This window comes from Haemaphysalis longicornis, unplaced genomic scaffold (genome assembly GCF_048455015.1).
Source record: "Haemaphysalis longicornis isolate Haplotype H1 unplaced genomic scaffold, Haemaphysalis longicornis Haplotype H1 scaffold_1, whole genome shotgun sequence".
Classification (NCBI taxonomy): Eukaryota; Metazoa; Arthropoda; class Arachnida; order Ixodida; family Ixodidae; genus Haemaphysalis; species Haemaphysalis longicornis.
Window position 1 is genome coordinate 390,372,030 of NW_027526203.1, and position 25,147 is coordinate 390,397,176.

At 44.4% G+C, this 25,147-nt stretch overlaps 1 protein-coding gene across 1 annotated transcript in view; it reads right to left on the reverse strand.

Annotated features, from left to right (window-relative positions):
* Positions 1-1,650: 1,650 nt before the first annotated feature.
* The window catches only part of Spir (spire type actin nucleation factor), a 246,504-nt gene continuing 223,007 nt past the window's right edge, over positions 1,651-25,147 (reverse strand). Inside the window, exons 10-15 of the mRNA XM_077686600.1 lie at positions 23,113-23,236; positions 15,371-15,549; positions 13,432-13,569; positions 13,243-13,344; positions 6,829-6,944; positions 1,651-4,951 (exon numbers count right to left, since the gene is read on the reverse strand). Of these exons, the coding sequence (XP_077542726.1) occupies positions 4,474-4,951; positions 6,829-6,944; positions 13,243-13,344; positions 13,432-13,569; positions 15,371-15,549; positions 23,113-23,236 (1,137 nt within the window). The 3' untranslated portion in view covers positions 1,651-4,473. The remainder of the gene's footprint in view (positions 4,952-6,828; positions 6,945-13,242; positions 13,345-13,431; positions 13,570-15,370; positions 15,550-23,112; positions 23,237-25,147) is intronic.

Sequence of the window (25,147 nt, forward strand, 5' to 3'; positions counted from 1 at the left end):
GAAAATCAAAATTTTAACCTAAATTGTTTAATTTCTCAGTGAATAAAGCACCGTTTGTATCCGGACAAGCGCTGGGGGCACTATAAAACACGAAATCTTTCGAATAAAACCAACTTGCATTTTCTCTTCATGGCTCCTTTAAACAACTTGTTTACGCCAAGGGCCTCGGCGAAGATCACACAGCTGCTCTAAATAAACTGGAGACCGCCCTAATCAAGTCTGCACTGCAGAAACAAACAGCCATCACGGACTTGTTAGCGAAAAAATAAATTGTGCTTTGATATTTTTTTTACTATGGTTTATTTACTACGAACTTCGGGATATAACGAACGGAGGCCGCGTGACGCTCAGGTTCGTTATAAGCGGGCTCGACTGTATCAGTTTGCTTGTTTTTTTATGTTTTCACTTGTTTTGTACTTGTCTAAACCACTGAACCCTTTATCACACCCTTACCCCACCTGTTAGATATAGGAGGTCCCCCTGACAGTCGCTGACTTTAGGCCCTCCTCCTGTAATGTTTTCATGTATTTTTTCTTTATGCTGGAATATATTCAATTCAATTAAATTCACTGCATCAAACAGTTTCACTGGAGCTGTGGAGTGGATTCTGCAGCAGCCATAATGGACGCAACTAAGCGAAGTTTATACACCTCAAGTGGACCATATCAAGCTCCTATTACAGTTCCATATGACTCCACTTGTGATGCCGACCTGGAAGCGTATTTCCAAACGCTTCGCTGCACAGAGCACCCACGTGACATGTCTGTTCGCGCGATGGATAATTTATTTAACATGGTCCTTCGCTGCGCCCCAAACCTACAGTGACCTAAAACCTACCAAATCACCATTATTAACAAAAATAACACGTAGATTTCAGTTCAGAAAAGAAAATTAAATTTAGATTGAAAAAATTAAGCAATGAAAAAAAGAACTAGCAACAGCCACCGATATTCCAGTCGTTTTTGAACCAGTTGAAGGTTTCAGTTTGTGGACAGCCAATCTCAAAGTTGGCATACCGAAAGTCGTGGCGACAGGCAATGGTGGGAAACGTTTGTGCAAAATCTGATGTTCACAAGCTCTTACTGCAGATCTGACACGACGTAAAGGGCATGCATGACAATATCCTGAAGACATACATGCAATCAGTGCACTGTTGCTGCACAGAAACATTTCTTAGAGAAGCAGCTGAAGAGAACTGAAAGCTTATCTATACAAATACGCTTACAGCCATTTCGTAAAACTGCCAGCTGCTGTACCCACCTTGGACCTCCTGTTCTCAGTACAGAACTCAACGTAGCCATTTCTGGGATCAAGATATGCTTTTCTCCTCGTTACGACGAAATCATTTTATAAGGCCATTTCACATCTAACCCAACACTCTTGCCTGCGTCTTCTGAAGTATGCCCAAAAATGTATACAGGGAATCCATTTCGAAAAATTAGTTAAATGTGAAGTCCAGAGTACATAGCCAACCTTACGTGGCTGGCAATTTACACCTGAGTGCACACATAGCAGAAAATGAAAGGCAGGGAATAAATTTTTTATTATCAGAGACATAGCAAACAAGTATTTGTGCATAGTCAACCCATTAAATATACAGGTATTTACACCCCCCGACAAAAAAAAAAAGAAGGTAATTTAGCACAAATATCATCGTATAAATAAATATATATTTTCTTGAATCTTGTGTGCAGCACAGGATAGGTCACAATAAGTTTCCACAAAGATGCTGACATAAAAAAATAAAATCTGTTAAAATTCAACACATGCACAACATATAATCACATTAATTGCTCTTAGCTGTACAAAATAAAAACAACACATCGTAGCAAGGTACAATTTGTGCAAACAAAAACTGTTTCGTGAAAAAAGGGGCTCTTAGCTAGTAATGCTCAAATGAATGTGCTTAGGCAAGCTTTATGCACATGCTAATTACAAGATGTTAAATAAGAAAAGGATGATGCATAAGGACGTGATGAGCAAACAAATCATGCAGCCAGTAGCTGCACAACATTTATAAAGGGACACTGGGGTGTAAAAACAAGTTTACCTGCACCTGCCAATTACTGCGCATGAATACAAGTCTACCACTTGCAACAGCAGCAGCTGTTTATCAATGCAGAAAATGCCAAAAGGGTACTGTCACCTCACTTTACGATTCATGAAGTCAAACTGTGAATGACGAGATTTGTATGCCAACACCAAGGCGGTGCAACAGCTTTCCCATTCCCCCCCATGAAACCTTTTGGTTGCACTTGTGCTCCAAGGCGAAATTTTCAACCGGAACTGAAAATGAAGCAAAGCTTACCGTGGCAGTAAGGCAGCCGCTTTGGTAATGCTTACAGACAAGATGATGCCTGTTCAGAAGTACAAGCCCAGCAAAAGTATCCAGATACCTGTAAACCCTTGTTACACTGAAGTTACCTTATTCAAATTATCGCTTTCATCAAAATGTCATGCAGTCGCGCCCCAAATTCATGCATTTTAGACCGGATTTCTGGAAGCATGTCGATGGCTTGCTCAACTTAGAACAGGCAGGTTGTGGGTGTGTACTCCCGACACCGTTCATATCAGGCGAGCAACCATTGCCTTTTTCCTCCACTCCATATTTTTCGTGCTACGTGACCCTTTCCGCATGCAGAAACTGACCACCCCCATTACCAGTGAAGTGCCTTCTCCCCTTCATGACCGGGCTGTACAAAGCTGTGCACAGAATCGTTGGCAAAGAGATGGTAAACAACTTCTTCACCCCACTACTAAGTTGTGTGCACAGATGGTCACCCCAACTTCATGCTGTTGCCGTAATTTGATAAGGTGTTTTCTACGCCTAGAAAAACACCCGACAGACCAAAATTACTGCCTTTTTTCCCCAAATAAAGCTTCCTTTCATTGAATATTTCACACCACTTCTGCAGACTTGGTTACTTTGGCTGTACTTAATGGCCTTTTTGAGCAGACACGTATATTGAGTTACCTCTTATATTTAATTTTTCAACACCTTGTTCACTTTCTTATAACAAGGGCTTACTGACATTTATATTTGCTTACTTTGTCCCCCCTTCCAGAAAAACCCTTCAACAAGTACCAATTTTATTTCACTGTTCACGATTTGCAATGCCACAAATTGCAGTGCAGCAAAATGAGTGTATGGTGCAGCAATACCTGTTTTCCTGCTTTTGGCATTCTTGGCATTATTGAACAACTTCTGCTGCCACAACTGGCATCTCCGTGTTCTTGAAGCTGCAATCTGCCGATGCAGGGTTTTGACACGTGTCCCTTAAAAGCTGCATGCAATGCACACAAGACAACCTTATATTGCTCTAGCCGCGAATGAACTATCTACATCGTGCCTTTTACACTGTGAGGGCGCTCTGGTCACAGGGGCTATGTACACTAGTCCAGTTTGGCAAACGCTCGCCTCTTAGTCAAACACAGCTGCAATGCACATACATCCCCTAACTAGAAACGACAGGCAAGCTAATGGGACATTTCCTGAGATGCCAACGCGCACATAAAAGCTCCCGTTCTAATGACCTCCGGTGCGGGGCTGGCAAACTGTGCAAAACTATGTTCACGTATAAGCGGCACGCTTAGAAGTGACGGGAGCTGCACTGCCTGGAGCTGCAGTGGGGCTATTTGAACCGGCTGCATTTGATACACCATTCAATGCCTAGACGCACGGCACTCTGTAGCAGCTAAGGCAGTGCTGAACACAGAATGCAGCACAGGGAAGGTACAACAGTATTGTTTTTAAGAAGGTCGTGTCGCACTCCCCCAAGCTGTGTTTCCACACTGACCCTTTATTGGTGCCTTAGCGCCTCCTCTGAAGTTGATGCGAGCTGTACATGCAATGTATGCAGGCAATGCAGGACTTGAAAATAGCTCGGATACAACTCTGCCTGGCCAGCAGTTTGCTTGTGCCACTGCTTTGCACTGGAGGATCAAGTACACCTGGGCATTCACTCTCACTTCACGTTAGGGGGCCTCTAAAAGCAATTGTTCATGCACACTTCTGGGCCAGCAGTTTGCCTGCGCAACTGCTTTGCACTAAGGAATCAAGTACACATGGACGTTCACTCAATTTCACTGCAGTCAGTTCAAGCTAGAGAGCCTCGAAAAGGAATCATTCATGCACACTTCCTGGCCAGCAGTCTGCCTGCGCCACTGCTCTGCACTCTGGAATCAAGTGCATTCTCTCCAGCTACACAGTCACTTTGCGTTAGACAGTCTCTAAAAGCAATCACTCATGCCCACTCATGCAACAACACTTCACCTAATGCTAGCGTTACTACCACACAAGTGCAATGTTCCTTTGGTGGGGCTGTGCGAATACATATAACTATTGGTACCCTCCATCGCTGAAAAGTGGCTGCTGTTCTCGGCCACACTCATAAGGCGAACCACAAGGAAGCAAGGCCACTGACGTCCGCCTCCACACAGCAGCCAGTCCATGGGACGTCCCCAGCGGGGCGCTCATTGGCACCTCACGCGCAGGGGCAGCTTGCCAGAGGTGGGTGTCGATGTGCGGGGGGTCCCCTCGGGCGAGCCTGCAGTGGGTGAGGCCAACACGGGCGAGAGGCACAGGGGCGGCGGCTTGCACGCCTTCCGTTGTGACCGGGCCATGTCGGTCCTGCTGGCGAGGATGATGTGCCGGATCATCCCCTTGCAGTCCCGGCAGACGGTCATAAGCGGGCCGCGCAGCCGCTCCTCCTGGGGTGAGCTCGCCTTGTGCTGGAATGTGCGCGACCGCAGCAGGGGAGGCCGGCGCTTGGTGGCGGGTGGGGGCTTCTCCTCGGACATGCGTGGCGGGTTGCACACGGATGCCGCGTGACGCAGCTTGGGCACTCGGGGCCGGGTCGGTGGTGGGAACACCGCCACATTCAGCTTGCTGTTGAAGGTCGCCCCGCTGCCAGGCCTGCTGTTCAGGATGGGCGACGACGGTGCCGACCCACTGGAGAAAAAGGAGCAGGCAATGACTGCTGGCCTCTTGGCAACAGCGTGCAAGTTGTCAGGTTCAGGTGCAACGGCGGGCTCTTGTGTCACAGTCTGTTTTCAACTTTGAGCTCCCTCTCCTCACGAGCTCCCTCTCCTCACGAGCTCCCTTTCCTCACGAGCTCCCTCTCCTCACGACAGTGGTTCGACCTTCTCTAGGCCTCACTCACAATTTGCAAATAACCAGCGAGAAAAAATTTGCACCATATGATTGGACAAGCACAGCATCATCTCTGGATACGAGCACTGGATATGAATATGAGGCAAGCACCGGATCATCTCCCCTCTTTTTGCGCCAACATCATTTCATATTGGTTATTCACAGTGTACTACAACTATTGCCACCTCGCTCAAATCTTGATTCTTTTTGCCTGCAAAGACTACCACAACATTCCGAGGTGTTCATGTCGTTCCTTGTGCATACAGGCAGCTAACTAAAAACCTGACCTGCTCCTTCCTCTTTCAGGAGCCCACTGATCGCCATTGTGCGCCGACTTGTGAATTACTAACGAGCTAGCATATTCGCACTTCGCAGTTCTGCACCCTCTGGCACAAACTGGTCGCTGCATTGAACAAGGGACAACACGCATTACCGATGGCCTAGCTTCTTTCAATGCAGAATGTATTTTCTTGGTAGGGCATGAAATCACAGTCACGCAATTTGGGATGAGGCACCACCTTTTGGGGCCTACTGTGATGCCTGCTGCAAGGTCTTTGCATCATTGCCATAGTGCGATGATGAATGAAGGAGAGAAAGTTGCTGGTGGTGGCATCTAGTCCAAGCCTAGGCTTGCAGTATTTAAAACTTGTATGTGCAAATAACGAATGCATCCTGCCTTCGCAAAATTTTGTTGACAAAATTGAAGGCACTCTGCAAACCACCGCAACCTCTTCCTTTTCGCCACTGGTTCATTTCAGGATAAGTAATAAAATATGGTACTTCGCTTGCTTTAATCTAACACTCCTGCAACTCAACCAACCTCGCCAAGGAGATGAAGACTTAAAAAAAAAAAAAAGTGTGATGCTATAATTTATAAAAATACTTCCACTGTCCTGTTAAATGTGACAATATGTCCTATTAAATTAAATGCGACAAGATAGCCCGAACAGCTCCCAGCCAGTAATAGTAGCACTTTTATGATCCTGCCTTGTATCTATTACTGCAACTCTTCATAACATTTGTTGCCTAACACCATGAGTGTACAGTAATGATGAACTCTGCTATGCGATCCAATTTATGTGTCCCCATTACAACACCATCCCGTTCACTGTTCAATTGCCATCATTCGGTCCTGCTTACAGTTGTTGCATTTTTACTTCCCAATTATGACTCCCATGGGAGGGGAGGGTTGCAGTATTCATAAACAAATAGGCACAATAATTTTTAGAGGTGCACGGCATTGTGCAGTGGTCCTTTCAGTGTCAGTTACGTAAAGGTACGGTTTTGTATTTCCATCCAGCCATATCACTGACCTACTGACACATTTCCCATTCTCCATTCAAAAATTGCTTGAACAGAGGAGGGGAAAAAAAAACTCAATTACTTGCAGCCTGCTGAAGCCTGCTGCTTCTAAACTACTCACAATGAGCGCAGCCCATTCCCTTTCCATGACTTACTGCTCAAATTTTGTGAACAATATACATGGGATTGTTCCCAGTTAGGTTACTTGTTCACATATTGCACCTTGTCATGAACAGCTCTACGTCATCAACCCAGGCTCAAAAAATTATGCTGACACACATGGCTCAACACTCCCAAAAGTACAATGCACACTTGCTGCCTTTGAAAAGGAAAATGCGAAACTTTCAGTGCCATTTTGCCGAGGGCAGTCATACCTGGTGAAGTGGAACAGGGCCGGAAGTGGAGAGTGAGTCGGAGACTCCTCCTCTGTTCCAGTGGGGCACAGCATGTAAATGGGTATCTTGTCGAACCTGTCCGTGGGAATGTGCATCTGGAAGAAAACATAGATGTGTCCGCACCTTAGACAAGGACACGGCTGGACACTACAAGCAGTCATGACGGCTTCCAAGCCCTCTCTGGTCCACTGTGGTGTATAAAAACACTGCTTCTTGTTTGGTAGGTAGCATAGCCAGAAAAAATGATGGCTAGCAAAATTAAATTTCAGGCAATTTAAAGTTACAAGCATTAAGTGATATGTATGCAGTTTAAGTCAATGTTCAGATTGCAGAATTCATGAGCCTTAATTCCTGACCAGACTACCTTTCAAAAGCTGAAAAGAATGCATGCGGTACGAGACACATGTCATTAACAGTGATGTCCCATGCATTTGCATTCCAATTTAAACAGCTGATTACACAAATATGAAAACAATGCTAATGAACATTATGATAATTTTCAACAACAATTATTTCAAATCATAAGTGGACTTTAAAACTAGTATTCATCACTGACACCATTTCTTTCCCTTAAAGTTGTGCCCCAAGGCCTACCAGTAGAATACTTTATTTCCCTGTACCAAGACAGGGTGCGTGCATACGTCGCTAGACAGGATACGTACGCACTCACGCACCCTGTCTAGCGAGGGAAGCTTAGCTGTACTACTAGAGGAGCTCTCAGACATTAAGTGGGATATTATAAGGTTAAGTGAAGTTAGGACAGGAGAAGGCTTCACAGAGCTCACTAGCGGGCGTATTCTGTGCTACAGTGGATCCCAAGAGAAGAGAGAACATGGGGTGAAATTTTTAATCCACAGAGAAACAGCAGGAAACGTGGAGGAGTTTTTCAGCATTAGCGAGAGAGTCTTGGCTGTGATCAAGCTAAATAAGCAATGCAGGTTAAAGATAGTACAGGCCTATGTGCCAACAACCAGCTATGATGACAAAGCCTTAGACAGCTTCTACAACGACGTCGAATCAGCAATGAAGAAACCAACAACGCAGTTCACGATTGTGATGGAAGGCTAACGCAAAGGTCGGTAAGAAGCAAATGGGAGAAACGTCAGTGGGAAACTTTGGTATCGACAATTGCAACAGTCGAGGAAATACACTGGTGGGATTTGCAGAGAAATAGCCTGAGGCTGATGAACACACTCTTTTGCATTTTCGAACGAAAAAATAGGAAATGGTCAATGAAATGGAAGAATAGGAAAGTCCCGATGGTACAACAAAAAACAAAATTGGCTTCATTTTAATTAAGTGACAACCCAGGTATTGTGCAAGATGCAGAGGTGCTAAGATCCGGAGTAGCAATCATAGAACGGTTAGAAGCAAGTTAAGGCTGGATCTCAAAAAAGAAAGGAGGAAACTTGTGAAAACTAAGAAACCCCACATGGAGTCAGTCAGGGCCAGATCGCAGGAGTTTAACTCTTCAAAACAAATTCGTGCTTTTAGACAAGCAGAACGAGGTCAGTGGAGTGAGGCTAAATGACAACCTAACATCAGTAATCAGTGAATCAGCAGCAGCTGTGGGAGAGGCAGCATGAAGGGAACAAACTGAAAAGCTAACTAAGAAAATGAAGGAACTAATTGTCAAACGTAATAACACGAAAGTGTCAAGTACGGCAGATCAGATTGAAATTAGCCGAGCTGTCAAAACTGATTAACAGAAGTAAAACAAATGACATTTGTGCACATAACATCACAGTGATTGAGGAAACTCTGCAAATGGGGGGAAGCTTGAAAGCAACTAAGGGAAAGCTAGTTATCGGCAAAGGCAGGATGTACGCACTCAAGAGACGAGCAGGGTAACATCACGCACAACTTGTACGAGATAATAAAGGTAGCAGAACGATTCTACACCAGGCTGTATGCCAGCGATTTTATACAAGGGGAAACTACTGAGGATACAAGCTCAACTTGCGATGTCCCACTAGGAAAGGCTCTCAAAGGATGACATGAAAAGAGGAAAAGCTCCAGGTGACGATGGCATTATCATTTCTGTTTTGAAGGGGGGAGGAGATATTGTACTGGAAAAGCTTGCTGTACTATTTTTGGAATGCTTGAAGACTCAAAAAGTGCCCATAGCCTGGAAAAACGCCAACATTATTCTGATTCATAAGAAAGGAGATCCCATGGACCTCAAGAATTACAGACCCAACAGCCTACCCTCAGTTGTTTACAAGCTGTTTACCAAAGTTATAGTTAGCCGCATACGGGACAGCCTGGATTTCTAACAACCCAGAGAGCAGGCTGGGTTTAGGAAAGCGTACTCAACCTTGGATCCCATCCCCGTTGTCAATCAAGTGATAGAAAAATTTGAAGAGTACACTAAACCCCTTTACATGACATTCATAAACTATGAGAAAGCGTTTGATTCTGTGCTCATCGCAGCAGAGCTAGAAGCACTAAAAGATCAGGGAATAGAGGAGACCTACATAAGACTTCTAGAAGACACTTAAGGAATGCAGGATAACCCCCCGAAAGCAAAGCGATAAATTCCAGACCAGAAAGGAATAAGACAGGGTGCTACAATTTTGCCAGAACTATTTTCAGCATGCCTGGAGGGGCTGTTTAGAAAGCTTGACTGAAACATTGGATTAAGGATAAACGGGGAATACTTAATTAGGCCTTTCGAGGTTTGCAAACGACATAGTCTTACTGAATGAGCCTGTAGAACACCTGAAAACAATGCTTGAGAAACTACAACCAGAATGCACGGCCGTGGGGCTAGAAATAAACGTGAATAAATCTAAAGTAATGAGGAATAACTTGTAGGGATGGGCGAATATTCGGTATTGTCGAATATTCGATCGAATAGCTCTCTATTCGTTATTCGCTTCGATCCGAATGCAGGTATTCAATATTTTCGAATTATTCGATGCTCCCGAATAGGCAGCTAAAAGCCAAGCCTTTCGGTCAAGCTTTCCGAGAGTTACCCCAGCCTTGGCTCAAGACCCCCCAACGCGAACATTTCTGTTATCAGTGCCGGCACTGCCGAGTTGCTGCCTTGCCTAGAGGTTCGACGAAGCCCTCGGCCGCCAGCACACTTTAGGATAAAAAAAAAGGCGGCACTGAAACGACACCGCTCTGAACATAGCGGCACCAAACCAGCAGACTTGTACAGGCCGCCATTTTGAATAGGCATGCCGCCATTTTGAATGGACCTTTTTCCAGTAGCGATCTGCGCATGCGCGGGCTGCAGGTCCGCCATTCTTGGCAGTCGCCTCGGGCAAAATAAACAAAAGCGCGCCCCTCGGTTTTCTGCTTAGGGAGCGGCTATAATCTGCACGTTTTCTTTTTTTTTTTCTCTCTTTGAACTCCTCGTGGTGCGTTCGTACGTGCATACAATAATGGCTTTCTAAGAAAAGGGGCGAAGACACTTGAGACTGACCACGCTGCCAGCACATGGCTGCCAGTGAAAATGAAGAAAAAAAAAAGGGGGGGGGGGGGGGGGGGGGGCACTTCGAACACGGCAGATTAGTCACGAGAACATTCGCCTGCTACCGTGACATTCATGTGAAAGGTGCGGGTGACGGGTCAGTGTGGGAGGGGCAGCAAGACCAGGATATTTTGTGCACGAGTTCTCCGAAAGCCAAACTTTCTTGGGGGTGTGCCTTACTGCCATTTTTAGTTCGCCGTGGCTGCCGCTAGAGGGACCGGTACTGGAAAAAGGTCCATAGGCTCGCTCAGTGCGGCAGTACGCCGCACTAAGCGAGCCTATTCAAAATGGCGGCCAGCCACTTGCGGGGTCTATTCGTTTCACCTGCACCACGTGAACCATGCATATGCGGTGCGGCACTTCGCCGTTCGTTTCAGTGGTGCAGCTCGCGGCACCTGAACCGCGCCGTTCGATTCACCGGTGGTGCCGACGGGTGCAGGACGAGTTCATGGCTTCGCCTGCACTTCCTGCCGAGGAGGTGCAGAAGCAGACGAAAAAAGTGCAGGGCTGGTTCCGCCGATGGCGGAACCCACTTTGCACCGCTGTGAACTGGTTCAAGAGGTGCAGGCTGAATCGAATAGACCCGCGCTTTGCTTGGCTACGGCCGAGGATACTAGTGGCTACAATACTTTTTTTAGCGGAGCTTCTAGGCGGCGCTTAACTCTGCGAGTTTCTAGGTGGTGCTTAAACTTGTGAATGAGCAGCCGGCGGAAACTGCTGCACCTAGAGCATGTGGCGCAACAGGCATTTCTTCATGAAAACTTGTGAATACAGCAAAGGAAAGCTGTGTGTAAGATTTTGCAATAAATGTTCAACTGGTAATAGTTTTACACAATGCTGTGCCTACGTGAGTTCTAATTATTAGAAAAAATTGTGTACATTAGTCAGGTCACAAGTTGCTCATTTGTCTTTGTGATTTGCAATGTGTACTATTCGAACTATTCGATTCGAAATTATTCGACCAAATCACTATTCGCTTCGAATTCGCTTCGAACCTCAAAATCTATATTCGCCCATCCCTAGGAATAAGCATGCCAAAAATGTCCTCAGATTAGGAAACGAAATGCTAGAAGTAAAAGACAACTATTTCGGACAGATGGTTATGCTGACCCCAACCACAAGAAAAATCTGGCACAGAATAGGCATGGGTTGGGGAGAGCACTCGGCAAGTACTCCCAAATAATGAAAAGCTAGCTACCTCCGTCCCTCAAAAGAAAAATCTACAACCAGTGCATACTGCTGGTATAAGCTGAAACTTGGCGCCGTACTAACAACTACAAAGCAAAATTAAGTCAGCTCAGCGGGCCATGGAATGAATAATGTTAGGAGTAACACTCAAGGACAGGAAACAAGCTATCTGGACCAGAGAACAAACTAGAGTAGATGATATCATAGTGCAAGTAAAGAAAAAGAAATGCACTTGGGCTGGCCATGTAGTGAGACAAACAGACAACCAGTGGACAATTAGGGTAACAGAGTGGATACCAAGAGAAGGTCTAGAAGAAAGAGAAGCCCATTAGTCTGACGGAGGGACAAGATAGGGAAATTCGGGGGTAAACTGTGGACTCAAGCTGCGCAGGACATGAGCGGTTTGAGGTCAATGGGGCAGGCCTTTGTCCTGCAGTGGACCTGAGTAGGCTGATGATGATTGCACCAAGATACTATAGCCCCTCAGAAACCAGTTTTAGCTTAATTTCTATGTTTTTAAAATGTCACCAAGCTTCTCTAACACAGCCTCCATTTGAGTATCTGAACAATACTTGAATCAAGACTTAAAATAAGGAATTTAGGGTGCTGTGGACTATCTCAAACTATCTTTTCATTTTGATTAGTTGGCTAATCAGTTCAAGTAAAGTAAACAACATTTGTACAAGTGCCTTCAGCTGAACGTTTTGAATCGAAAAGCTGTAGGGCGTCCAAAAACATGCCGAATACCAAAGTTTCAGGGAAAATTCCTCGAATGGAAGATAGTTCGTGGTGCTCAAATGGAATATAAAAACTACAGCTGCAACGCAAAATCGCGGCTCTGTGCGTCTGCTGATAACATTGACGGCTGTGCACTCGACACAACATGGCAATGTCCAGTGTGAGAGCGTGCTGAGGTGCATACAAACATTAAAAAATTTCCTACACTAACAAAATTCACAAAAAACAGCTTTTTTTAAAGATGTAATTGAAAGTTTTCAGCTGGATACCCTCATTAATTAATAAGACCATGAAGACAACGTACATCCTTGAAAAAACTAGACTTCGATAACTCGAACAAGGCCTGTTCTCTCCCTCTCAAAAAAGCCGAAACTGTGGAAAGCTTTCACTTTTCCCACAACACAACTACAAAACGCTGGCTGTGATGTCATTACTGGGCTACTAAAAACAAGCTGCAGTGTGGCCACTGCTGTGAAAATGAGAAACTTCCCTGACCCATGGGATAAGCATGCCTATGGGTCAAGAAATGACCATGACAACATTAAAATGGCATAACCAAATGAAAACAGTGGGCCTAATACAAACAGTCTGTGGCCCCCAATTACATGATTGAAACCACAGGTGCAGCGCGAGAAAGTGGCTGGAGAGCCACCACTCTCATTTGTTTTCTTTATTATCTAGCTTTTGATTTAACTGTTTGAAGTTTGATTTTAATTGGCATGATTGTTGCCTTATGTGGCAATCTCGCAAATAAACCAATGTTCACATAAAAAATTTATTTTACTGGAATAACTTCGACTAACCAAAACAATGGGATAAGATGGTCCTCACCACCCCGAATGATTACTATTTACTTCTGTGGCTGGAAAACTAAATATTTGGAATTTTAATCTTTAGTGCAAATTACAGGAAACATCCTGTATAGAAAATAGAAATTAAGTGCAGATCCTATGGTCCTTAATTAAACTACATATAAAACCATGTACCTTCGTTGAGCACTTGTCACAAATGGTGCGCTCACACAACTTGCACTTCACACCCCAGGGTCGGAAAAATGAGAACTTGGTCTTCTTGCACGTGAAGCACACCTGGAAAAAAAAAAAAAAGCATTATACAGCATAAGTTCAGACTTGTTTCTAGGAAAAAGGACAGAGAAATAAGCAAAACTGGCCTACCTTTCTTTTTTCAACGTCCTCATAGAGGGACCTGTTGGAAAGTAGAGACTCCAACTCTGCCTTTGTGAGGACGTTTCGTATGTGCACCACTTCCTCAAGGGTCAATGACATGCACTCCATCGACTTGTCCCACTGTGCCTGCATTTAAGAGAAAAGAAAAATCACAACGCAAACCACAACACACCTGAATAATCAAGTTCTTTCCAGTAGAAGCCTCTAGGCTGATAGTAATACCAAATCCACACGTGAAAGAGCATTGTGCGTGACCACGTAGACCACCAACTCATAAAATGCAACACGATGTTACAGAATTTAAGACGGATTACCTTTACCTCTCCATTTCACTAGCCCTGGAAGAGGCCAAATGAGCAGCCCAGAGCTGCTCCGGCCATAGATGTTCGACGGCAAATAAAATACGGGCTGCTTGGAGCTGCTCAGAACTGCTCTGAGCAGGCAAAAAAAGACCTATGGATGCGCCCAGGTAATAAAGCACACCCCCATTGGACCACAGACATCCGTAGGACGTCCGTTTTACAGCTGAATGTCTGAGTGCCGCGCTTGACGTCTGGCGGATGTACTTCGGATGTATTTTTCTGGGAAACGTGAACGTCCGTTCAATTTGGTCTGACGGACGCCCGAGCTACGTTTGTGCATGAACGTTTGCTATGGACCCATCAATAAAGTCCGCTGGATGCCCATCGTATGTCTGTATGGTTGAAGCTATATTCCTCGATCATGTTTGTAACTTATCGTAATTAGCCTAGAGTTAATTATGTTAATAATATTCTTGCTGCCTGCAAACAATTTGTCAGTGCAGAAAACAATTGTAATAGCTGTAACCCTCGCGCCTTTCTGGCTCGTTCAGAAATAACGTGTCTCACACCAGAGCTTCCACATGTATGGCGACTCTGCTTTGTTATTAAAGCATGTCAACCTCTCCAAGTAATTCATAAAGTTTTTGTGATCCCATAGTTCCCCAATACCATTGACGTTTTTAGGCAATTGAAAAGCTGCTTAAAGGGATTGTGAAAAGAAAATGCACTTGACTCGGCTTAATTTTTTCTGCTTGAACGACCTTAAGAACATAAATCCCAAATATTTTCGCAATTCACTGCTTCTGGATTTTAGGAGACGCCTTTCAAATTCTCTTTTTGAGGTGCATCGCAAGTGACCATGCGCGCAACGTCGGTCGGCAGCGCAACAAGCAGTGACGTCACATTAAGAACATTTGAGAGTTAAACGCTCTTTGTGTATATTGTTCTGTGCAGCTGCAAACCCGATATTTTAAAAACAATGCATCCTTGATTTGTTGCCACAAATAGTTTTCTATCGACGTGACCGGTTTCGCGACCGCTTCAGTTGTCTGGCAACCACTGCAGCAGAACTCAGACCTACTGGCTGTTTGTACGGTTTGTAGCCAGTTTACCTGCTGAAGTTCACGTTGTTTTGTCGAATTCTTTTCGGAATCTTACCTTTTTATATCAAATGGCACAAAACCGCTCAAGCAACAAGAGATCGCAGCCATCGCACACTGAAGAAAAGGTATGCACAACGGGAACATATCTTTTCTCATATGTCCAATAGGCTGAAAGTGAAAAATTGCCTGCAGTGGAGGCTAAACAAAAAATGGTCTAATACTTGACATTAGCTCCAACTGGTGCACCTTCACAACTTACTTTATGCAAAGATCCCCTCTAAAGACCAAAAATGAGTTTCGGGGCTTATTTAAAGGCGCCTCACATTCCCCAATGTTTTGAAATACAGAGGCATGCCATTTCAGACTGGTGTGTCTACAATAATAAAAAGCACAAGGTGGAAATATTAGATGCACACATCCATGCAGTATGTGGCCCTAGCAAGGAGTAAGAGATAAGAAAATTGACACTCGGCAAAGATCTGCCCTTGGCTGAAAGGTAGAAAAGAAACCGCGGCTTCATACCGTAGACCAGTTCTCCTTTCCAGACTCCTGGCGTGCCATCTTATTCGAGCGCCTGCCAGCACTCTCTTGGGCAATGACTTGGTGTGGCGACCTCGATGGTGATTCGCACACAGTGATGCTGTGACGCCTCTCTAATTTCTGCTTCAACGTTGTCGTCGTGGCAACATTAGGGCTGTCCCCTGCAGTACCAGAGAGATCCAGTATTTATTTCTTGGCTATAACAACAAAATACAAAGTGGAAACAGGCCAAGACCTACTGAGGTGTTTGACATGGTACCAATCTACTGCCAACTATGAAGCTCGATTACACAGGGAGCTGCAACAATGAATTACAGTCTTTAAAAGAATATCTTGGAGAAACGGCTGGCTTTACTGCACTCAAATTTGGCACAAAGCCATCACACTACACCAGCAACACACGCCCAGTAACCAGAGTATACGTACAGCCATTTACATAATGTAGCAACAGCAGGGGCTGTGTCCAATAAGAGAATCGTCGGACAAGTCTAGGTGTCTCGTAGGGAGGTGTAAAAGAGATTTCAAAAAAAAAGAAAAAGAGAGAGAAAGATGGAGGGGGAGTACAACCCAAGTAATTAAACTGAGCTGGTTGAGCCTGGGACCTTGGTATAAGGTGAGGTGAGGAAATGCAGGGTGCTGGCATGTCTAAAGAAGGAAGATCACCACTGGACAGCCCACATTCAGGTAACCAGACAATGCCGGGTGTTGAAGGTGGGATCTGAGCCTGAAAGAGCCTCAGCAGAGTAGTTGCAGAGAGCATCATTAAACTTTGCAGGTGACACATCAGAGCTAGGAGCACTGGATCTGAAGGTACTGATGGCAGTAAAGCACCGTGTATGCAGATGGCTGTGAAGATGCCTAACGCAGTCTCCGGGGCAGAACCAAGACCACCAGAGAGAACCAGAGCTCTGTGGGCATGTGGGCTAGGACGTGCAATGGCTGCTTATGTTGTGTGAGGCCAGCTGGCTGCGAAGGCACCCACCTTGATCTTGGAGCACAAGCTTTACACAAAGCATCATGCCTTGAAAAACATCAATGATTGGAGAAAAATCGGAAAAAGACGTCAAGAACTTGGCATAGGTGTCCAGCAAGGCGCTGTACATTTGGCGCTCAAGCAAAGGAAGACCCAACTAGCCAAGAAAATCAGCGGGAAATTCCAGCACGACAGAATGGGCACATGATGCCACTGAAACAAAATAGTGCTTCCACACGGCCCGGCTATGCTGTGGAGTGCTGTACACTGTGGAATGGTGAAGGCTGCAGTGTCTCAGGTCATTCGAGAAATATTCTGTGGGAGACTGAGGCATGGTGATGCATGGCCGCTGAGAATGGCCCCCAGTCAGCAGTGGTGAGGTTTCGAGTCCGCAAGTGCTGCGAGGGCACGCCAGTCAAGAGGTGTGTCCGGACCACGTTCATAGTCACCTTTGTGGCGCTATGACTGGACGGCGGGGCACTGGTAGCAATAAGAGAATAGACTGACCCACCAGCCACGCGGCTGAACTCTACGGCATGCTCGCTTATGATTCTCAGCATGACCTGCTCCTTAGTTTGCTCTCCTACTGAAAGTGCATCTCACAGGAAGCTGCTACAAGCTCAAACTAAAGATAATTTTAGGACTTCGAGGGGACAAGACATCATTCAAGGAAAATTTACAGAATCCTCAAAACACAACCAAGCTGGCAAGAGCAACAATCTCTAGACTGATGCGCCGATATGCATCACAAAGCACAAATACAGTAGACTCACAATAATTCAAACTTTCGGTTAATTCAACACATTTCAAAATTTTGGTTGGCCCACTATGTTTTCGATGCATTTTAAAGCTGCTTCATTCAAACTTCTCCATATGTAAATTCAGTTAATTTGTACTTTTTGCTTGTCCTTGGTGGAAAATATAAGTTGCATCTGTCGCTTCTAGCTGCACATTTGCATTCTTATATCACTAATAGCCACAAATACAGCCTATTGCCTGCATACACATGTCAAAGCAAAACTGCGTGAGCCAACAACCGCGTGAGGATTGAGGAAGAAAGAAAAAAACCTGTTTTGGACTCTCATGCAAAGACAAAGCAGTCATCCATTTGTGATTCTTTTTTCGAAGTGTGAATAGCACTTCAGTATTGTGCTCGAATGTTGTATTACTAAATATATGTGAATGTTTTATTACAACACAAGTTGGTACATTGCCCCAAGTCATATTTACGAGAACTACTGATAATTAAAACTGATAATTCACGAGTCTACCATAATCGCAAGCACACACCCCACATCCCAATCAAGGTACCACATGTGGACCATCTCAACAGCTGCGACATCAAAAGCAAATTGGCTTTGGGCCGAAGCTGATAAAAATTACCATCCCTTCCTACAGAAAGTGGAGAGAAGCGTGAAGGCTGAAAGTGCATCCAATCGATCGTCAATCATTCACAGACCCAAATCGCAAACAGAGAACAAACCCATGCGGCGATTTTTTGCGCACTGAGTAAATGCCTCTACGAATTATATAAATGTATACTGATACGTGGTTTATGAGATAAAGGCATAATATTGGCCTCCTCCTTCATGATTGACGTGTGTGCTCTCTTATCTAGAACCATTCCTTTTTCACGATTTTCAATTTGACACAATGGAAGCTCGGTTTTACGCATGCACCGTGTATCCAGTGATCTTATCAGAGCTTTTCGGTCGAGCAGTTGGTCTATGGGGAAATGCATTAGTATTTTTATGATGATGATGATGATGATGGTTGGTGTTTAGTGGCGCAAGGTTAACTAGGGCAAAGAGCGCCAACGACAAAATTATTTAATGACACTGACGCAAATGTATATACAACTAAACAAAAGGAAATGAAGATGGCTGGGTGTATAGGCCCAGGATGATGATGTATGATATTGTCACGAGTGAAAACGAAGACAATGACGATGAAGAAGACGACAACAAAGAAGACGCAAGGCATGCGGCTCAAAGGTCATCGACACTGGCTACGGCGCCGAAGGCTCGCGACCACGGCACGAGCTCGCGCCGGCCACCAGCCAATCAGGAGCGGCCAGCGACAGCGACCGGCGGGCAGAGGCGATTCCGAGAAGAAGAAGAACACCAAGGAGGTGTGGAGCGTGACCGGGCTGCGCGGCGGTCGGGCGACCGGACCCGTGCCGTGCACCAGGAGGTCCTCCACCAGAACAACCTCTAAGACATCTTCTCCACAAGCAAGTCGTCGCGCCGGGCATCGGTGACGACAGCGGCGCTTCCAGAGAGCTGCGTTCCCCACGACGGTGACGGGATCTCGGAGCGCGCTGTACTACCGCGGCCACGACACACTACCTGGACATCTCAAGGCTACTTCGACCGGTGTCGGTAATCACTGCGTACCGTGTCTCATTCCTTAGTTCCCGGACTGTGACTCTTCTGCTATTTGAACTAATTCCTGTTTTCTATACCGCGTCCTCGCAGCCCCGTGTTGCACTTTCGTTTGTATCTGTTCATTGTGTGCATTCTGTTGTGCTTTAGGGGTATACAAATATAGCCTCGTCTAAAGAGTTTCTTCTCTAATTTATTGTTGTCACTCGAACCTGACAATATGTAAGGAGCTGTAAATATTTGAAGTCTGTTAAAAACTAAAAAACATGCTTAATAGAAAACATTGGGTTGTCAGACAAGAAGTATGATGGGTGTAGCGAGATGTGTTGTCTGCATAGTTCAGGAAAATGTTTGCGTCGTGTGGTGTTGAGTGCCTTGCATGTAATTAAGATGTGAACTACAAATAAGACCTCTCCACACCTGCTACACAAGGGTCTTGGAAGATCCCGTGAGAAGATACGAGTGTGTTGCATGTGTGTGCCCTATCCGTAGCCTAGCCAAAGCGACTTCTGTGTATCTGTTTTGTGTCAGTGGTGTACGGTCCCAAGTGTGGTTTTATTACGTGTAATTGGTGTTGTCTAATGTGTTGCTTGAAGTCAGTGTAGGGGCCTGTCATGTGTACTGTATTTGTGAGTGAAGCAGCAGCGGCCATTTGACCGCCGTCTCATTCCCGGCAATCCCAGAGTGGCCTGTAACCCGGCACAAAGTTATTTCCAGGTTTGATGCATATGCAGGCATAGTCTTAAGAACAAGATTTATTACATAGTTTTTAGAATGCTTTCTGGATGCAAGTGAGTGTACAACGACGCTAAGAGAGTCCGTGTACACGATGGACTTTAAAATTTGATGTTGGACAATGTGATTTAAGACAATATTGTACTCTTCTGCTGTGAATAATATACTGTTATGAAAGTTCGTTTTACAGACATGAAAGTTTGGTCCATGCACAGCACAAGACACAGCGGTAGCAGTTTTTGACATGTTACTGCGAAACTCTGCACACTGGCACTTCTCCTGCAGAAACATGAAATGCTGCCTACTCTTGGTGCCCTGTTTTTGTTAGGTTGCATAAAGGACGGCTTGCATGACACAAGCCGGAGATCAACGTCAATGACAGGTGTCTTGTGCATGTCTGAAAAGGGAACTTTGAGCTTGGAAGCTTCTTTTCAATCTGAGTGCGACAGGCAGGGACGATTTAAAAAGAGCTGCTGTGAGGATGCATTATTATAGTCAAAGTAAAAGGATGGTTAGAATTTTTTAGGCGTAGTGCAAGTCCATGTATTATTATATATATCCTCTGGTGATGTAGGGACCATTTATCGCACGTACTCTACATACAGATTTTGGACAAGGCTAGTGCAAGGAGTGCCACACACAAGGCGAAGCCCCAAATGCAGCAATGGGTCGAGCATTTTCAGAGCCGTTTTTGTTGCTGACCTATACACGACACTGCTATAGTTCAAGTGAGGACTTACCAAGGCAATACAAACAGGCAGGAGGAGTTGGTTGTCCGCACCATAGGATTAGTGCAAGAGGACTTTAAGAATGTTCATAGTTTCTAGGTATTTCTGTTTCAGCTGTCTCAAATGTGGGATGAATGCCAGTTTATTATCGAATATTAAGCCTGCGCTCCTTTTTAACAGGAATCGAAACGCCATTAAAGGACAGACAACCGATTTTCGTCGAGTATATGTTCTCTATCCCAAATGAAAGCCAGCATTTTATATAGCCCGGTAACCACAAGCAATCTATAAACAAATTGCCAGAAACAATTTTAATTTGGCACCAAACTTTCTGAAATCGGAAGGGTGGCGGTTCGTAGTGTAGAAACGACACTACAATATGTGTCCTGGTCATGTGACCTGCAAACCTAGCAGCTACTGTGACTGCTGAAACATTTATTCACTTATTGAAAACCTTTGAACACAAGTATTTGTAGAAGTTTAAGTTGTATATGTATTTTTTTAACATTATTTTTAAGACACGCCGCCCGTCGCCGCTGGGTTGCTCTCAGAGTGGCTAACTGAGCCGCCATGCCCAAAAATCAATGGCAGCGTTCAGTAAAGAGACCCAGTGAAGGAGCTTTGAGGATTCTGCCGAAAGATTCGATTTCAGTTTCCAAATACGCCAACGGCAACTTGAAAAACAGGACGCGCCCGGGGACAATTGAACTGCCTACATTCACCATAGAGTTTCTTACAATATAACTAGAGGGGAAACTGGCGCTGCGATCGTACGCCTCAATGGGCGTGATGGGTAGTTGTGGATTCGGATTGGCGTTCAATGGCTCGCGGAACTTACTATGAATTGCAGGCAGTTTCGTTTTCGTGTTGGATTTACATGAACGCATTTGCCTAGGCGGGGTGTTGGGAGGAGTGATCAAAAATACGTTTCTCCTTGAACTGCATGCCTCGCGTGCATTGACGCCGCCCTGAGTGGAATGTTTTATAACCAGAGTTGTGAATTGGGTGGGTTATCAATGCATTGCCGCACAGTGAGCATGTAAACACAAATGACGGCGCTCTGTGCGGCGAAGTTGTCTGCTAATTAGGAGTTGCGGCGCTGCTCATTCGGCAGACCAATGCATTGTCACAGCTGGTCAAAGCTGACGACGGTTACGAATCACTTGGAACAGCCACACCTTTCGTGCGAACGCCGGCTCCTACGGCGTAGAACAGCAGCACCGGCGGCTGATAGGAACGAAGCTTGATGTATGTCACTATATAACTTCTCCAAAGGTAATCGGTTTCTTTTTTCTTATGAGCACGAAAATTCTCTTACTATTATAAACCATCAGCGCCGAAACTTTTACAAGTAGTTTTTAAAGAAGTCCGCGTCCTGCTGTAGTTGGCGAAAAATGGCAAACCTGCTCCACAAACCTTCTCGACTCCGCGTCTGCTTTTTATTTAAACGCGCCGTTTTATTTTGTAAAAAACCAGTTTTTCGTCACTAACTTTCTTGTTTGCCATGTAATTTATAAACGGGGAACTGGGCAATAAGAGCTTTTTTGTCAAAAAACACAATTTGCGCAGCCATAAGCCCGTTTTAATCCTACGCAATCTGGTTCCTCAACTACCCATCATTCCCATTGAAGCGTAAGCGCCGCTGCCATGTTCGCGTTGACACTAGCTCCAGTTTCCCCTCTAGTTATTTGTATGAAACTCTATGACATTCACAACGTGAAGCCAGATTCTACCTATGGTTCAACCCAACAGATGGCGCCTTCATGCAAAATAAACTAGTGAATAAAAAAAAATAAAAAAAAAACATCAAGGATAGGAAAGCCTGCAATTCAAACTTTTTAAAGCTGGGGACGAGTTTTTAAATATCGCTTTTCATCTCGCATACAGACAAAAGTATGTTCCTGCACTACTGTATGTCATGGTTGCTAGCATTATTTTTGGGAGGACACATACGGCTCGCAGATCTAAAAATTTCCATTTAAAAAGTTCTAGGGCGTTATCAGCAAAACCGTTTCTCGTTAGGTGCCCTTTCATTTGGGATGGAGAACATATACTCGACAAAAATCGGTTGCCTGTCCCTTTAAGAGTGATGTCTGGATCCGGATGGATCCCACACTTCCTGGAGAACACAACGCAAGTACTTTATTCTGGCCACCATGAGTTTTTTTTTTGAAAGAATGCCATCGGTCCCACTAGGAAAGCTTTTTCTTCACCAGACTTTTTTTCTGTGATGGCACCATGTATTTAGGGGCTTTCAAAGTGATCGACTGATTGATTTGGGAAGGCTTTCCTGCTAGATCGGAGAGAAGAGGTGCAAAAGGAAAAACTGGCTACTGACTTCGGAAACACGCATTGTACGGTATATGTTATCACTGTGACAGGTCAAACAAAGTAGGCCAATAATATTTTAAAACAATTTGTAATACTGTTACTCTTTCAATGATACTTTTTCCGGGAAAATAATTTGATCTTTGATCTAAACAAGAAAACCACTCCGGAAAATGCACATACACATTAGAACATAATTTGGGCTGAGATGTGATTTTGTGAGCCCACAAAGATGGAATCGTGGAAGAAAATCGCAGGATTGAAAAATAACCTCAACAAATTTCATCTAATTTTGCAGCCGCAGCATCGAAGTGCTTTGATCCTGACAGACTAAACTATCAACTTGGAAATTCCGACTTCTGGTGCTACACAGCACCCAAGGAAAGGTACAACAGCACATTCAAAGCAAGACCATGCACTGCTCACACCAGACAAAGAACCCACCACTGAACATGAGGTCTCTATACCCACACAGTTTCTACCAATTTCTGTGGTGGCAACTAACTAGCCCAGTCTACTTCACTACTAGTCGCTAAAAGAATACGTGACACACACCCAAAGGAATGGCATACATACCACAGCTCATCGTTTGCTGCCACTCCAGCTTGGTAGGCCTTTGTGGGGTGCGCCGCAGTTGCAGAGGCAGCGAATGAGGTTGCTCGGCCATCGGCGATGTTGGAGTGTCATCCAAGTCATCATCCTGCACAAAAGTCACCACAGCTCCTTCAAAGCCTTGCCTGGGAAATCCCTCTCCCCACATCTCGCCTGTGTTCGTCAGAGGCTGCACAAATTCCCCACCAGCACATTATGCGAACACCGGAGCTTTGCAAGCGAACAGTGCAGGCCGACTGAGGGGAAGCAGGACGGGATGGTTGGAACCAATAAAAGTGTACTCCACCCAGGCCATCAATTAACTCAGCCTTTTCAAAAAAAAAAAAAAAAAAGTTTAGACTTTCTTGACCAGTCAGCCTTCAACAGATAAGTGAAAAACAGTATTACAATCGTATCTACTAGGCACTCACGATGTACAATGCCAAGTGCTCGCAAGTGCACTTTTCTTATTACTTACGTTGCAACAAAACTCCAGCGAGCTTTGCTTCTGGGACGCTCGTGGGATCAAGTAGTCCGGAATACATTAGCATGCGCAGCTAAGGCCGACGGCCAACAGCTGAAGTGGAGCGAAGGCAGTCCACAGGCAATTTCAGGTTATATATACGTGTACACCTCAAATACTATCTATTTCTGACAAAAAAAGAAGCAAAATGAGCTGCTTCTAGCAGCTGTAATTCATGTACATGATAGAAAAAAATATGTTTGGGTACACTTTTGATGTGTATTTCGTGACGAGGTAGAGTTGGAATTTGCAAACACTGGCAGATTTGTTCGCAGCAGTGATTTAGATGCATTTCAGTAAAAAAATGGGATTAGAGGAAGTAGTTTTTGTTATCTCCGTTTCTTGCTCTGCCTTTTTGTAGTAGACAGCCTCCATTTTGTTCAATTTTTGTATCAATGATAAACTGGTTATAGTGTGCTTCTGATTTTGCGACTGAGGATTGTTTGTCCCATTACGATCAATTCGAAGTTCCCATTGGGGACTAGGAAAACTACATATCGATCTCCATTTCCTAAAGTTCCCTCAATGCCTACCGAAATCTGTTACACATAGGAATTTTCCTAATTAGTCTTTTTCAAAACCATCATGATGATAATTATGATTCTGATGAAGTTTTAATTAGGAGCATGATCATGAAGATACTACTCTTGGCCACTGTTCATGTAGGCATTATCATGCTTTCTAAAAACAATTTCCTGACAAAGAAAAAAAAAAAAAGTTTGCTCAACACACCATCTCAGCGCGCTCCTAAATCTTGACCGCAACTGTCCCCACATAATTATTTGACGATTTGTAAATTCCATTCTTTTTTATTGATGCCTTGCACAAAACTTGCTTGGAAGAGCGCTCAGCATCTGCATGCTTGAAGAGAATGGCCAAAACATAAGCACAGGCCTCGGAGAATTCCGACCAAACAACAGGAAATTCCCTAAAGTCATCATTTTTAAAAACTGGACAAGTCTCAATTATGACAAAAGTGACAACTTGCTAAAGATGCCTTCAGAGATGGTGAAAGTCTGAAAAAACTTGTATTCGTGCTGCTACAAGTTTTTCAGTGAACATTAAGGTAAGCTCAAAAGTATTTTTGTGTCTCAAGGTTGCTGCTAATAATTTATTTTCTAATTAATAAGACAAAAATTCCCTGAGGATGGTGATAGAAACTTTCTCCCCAGTTTAATAAAACAAAAATTCTTTGAGGATGGTAATAAAAACTTTCTCCCCAGTTTTGACACCTTCAAAATGAAGGATAACTTTTGGAGGCCCAATTTCAGAAAGTAATACAGCCTAAAAACTGTAGATTGAATAGGGGGAAAAATTCTCTTCATGAGCCTCCAATTAAAAAAGAAATGTTTGTATACATGTTTTTCTTCAGCACACCAAATGCAGAAGAGCTCAGCTTGCCTACATTGACCAGGTCTTTCCTAGACATGTCAAAACCCAAATTACTTTTGGCGTATTTTTTTTCTTTCCACTTCTTAGCAAATGGGGCCAAAGACC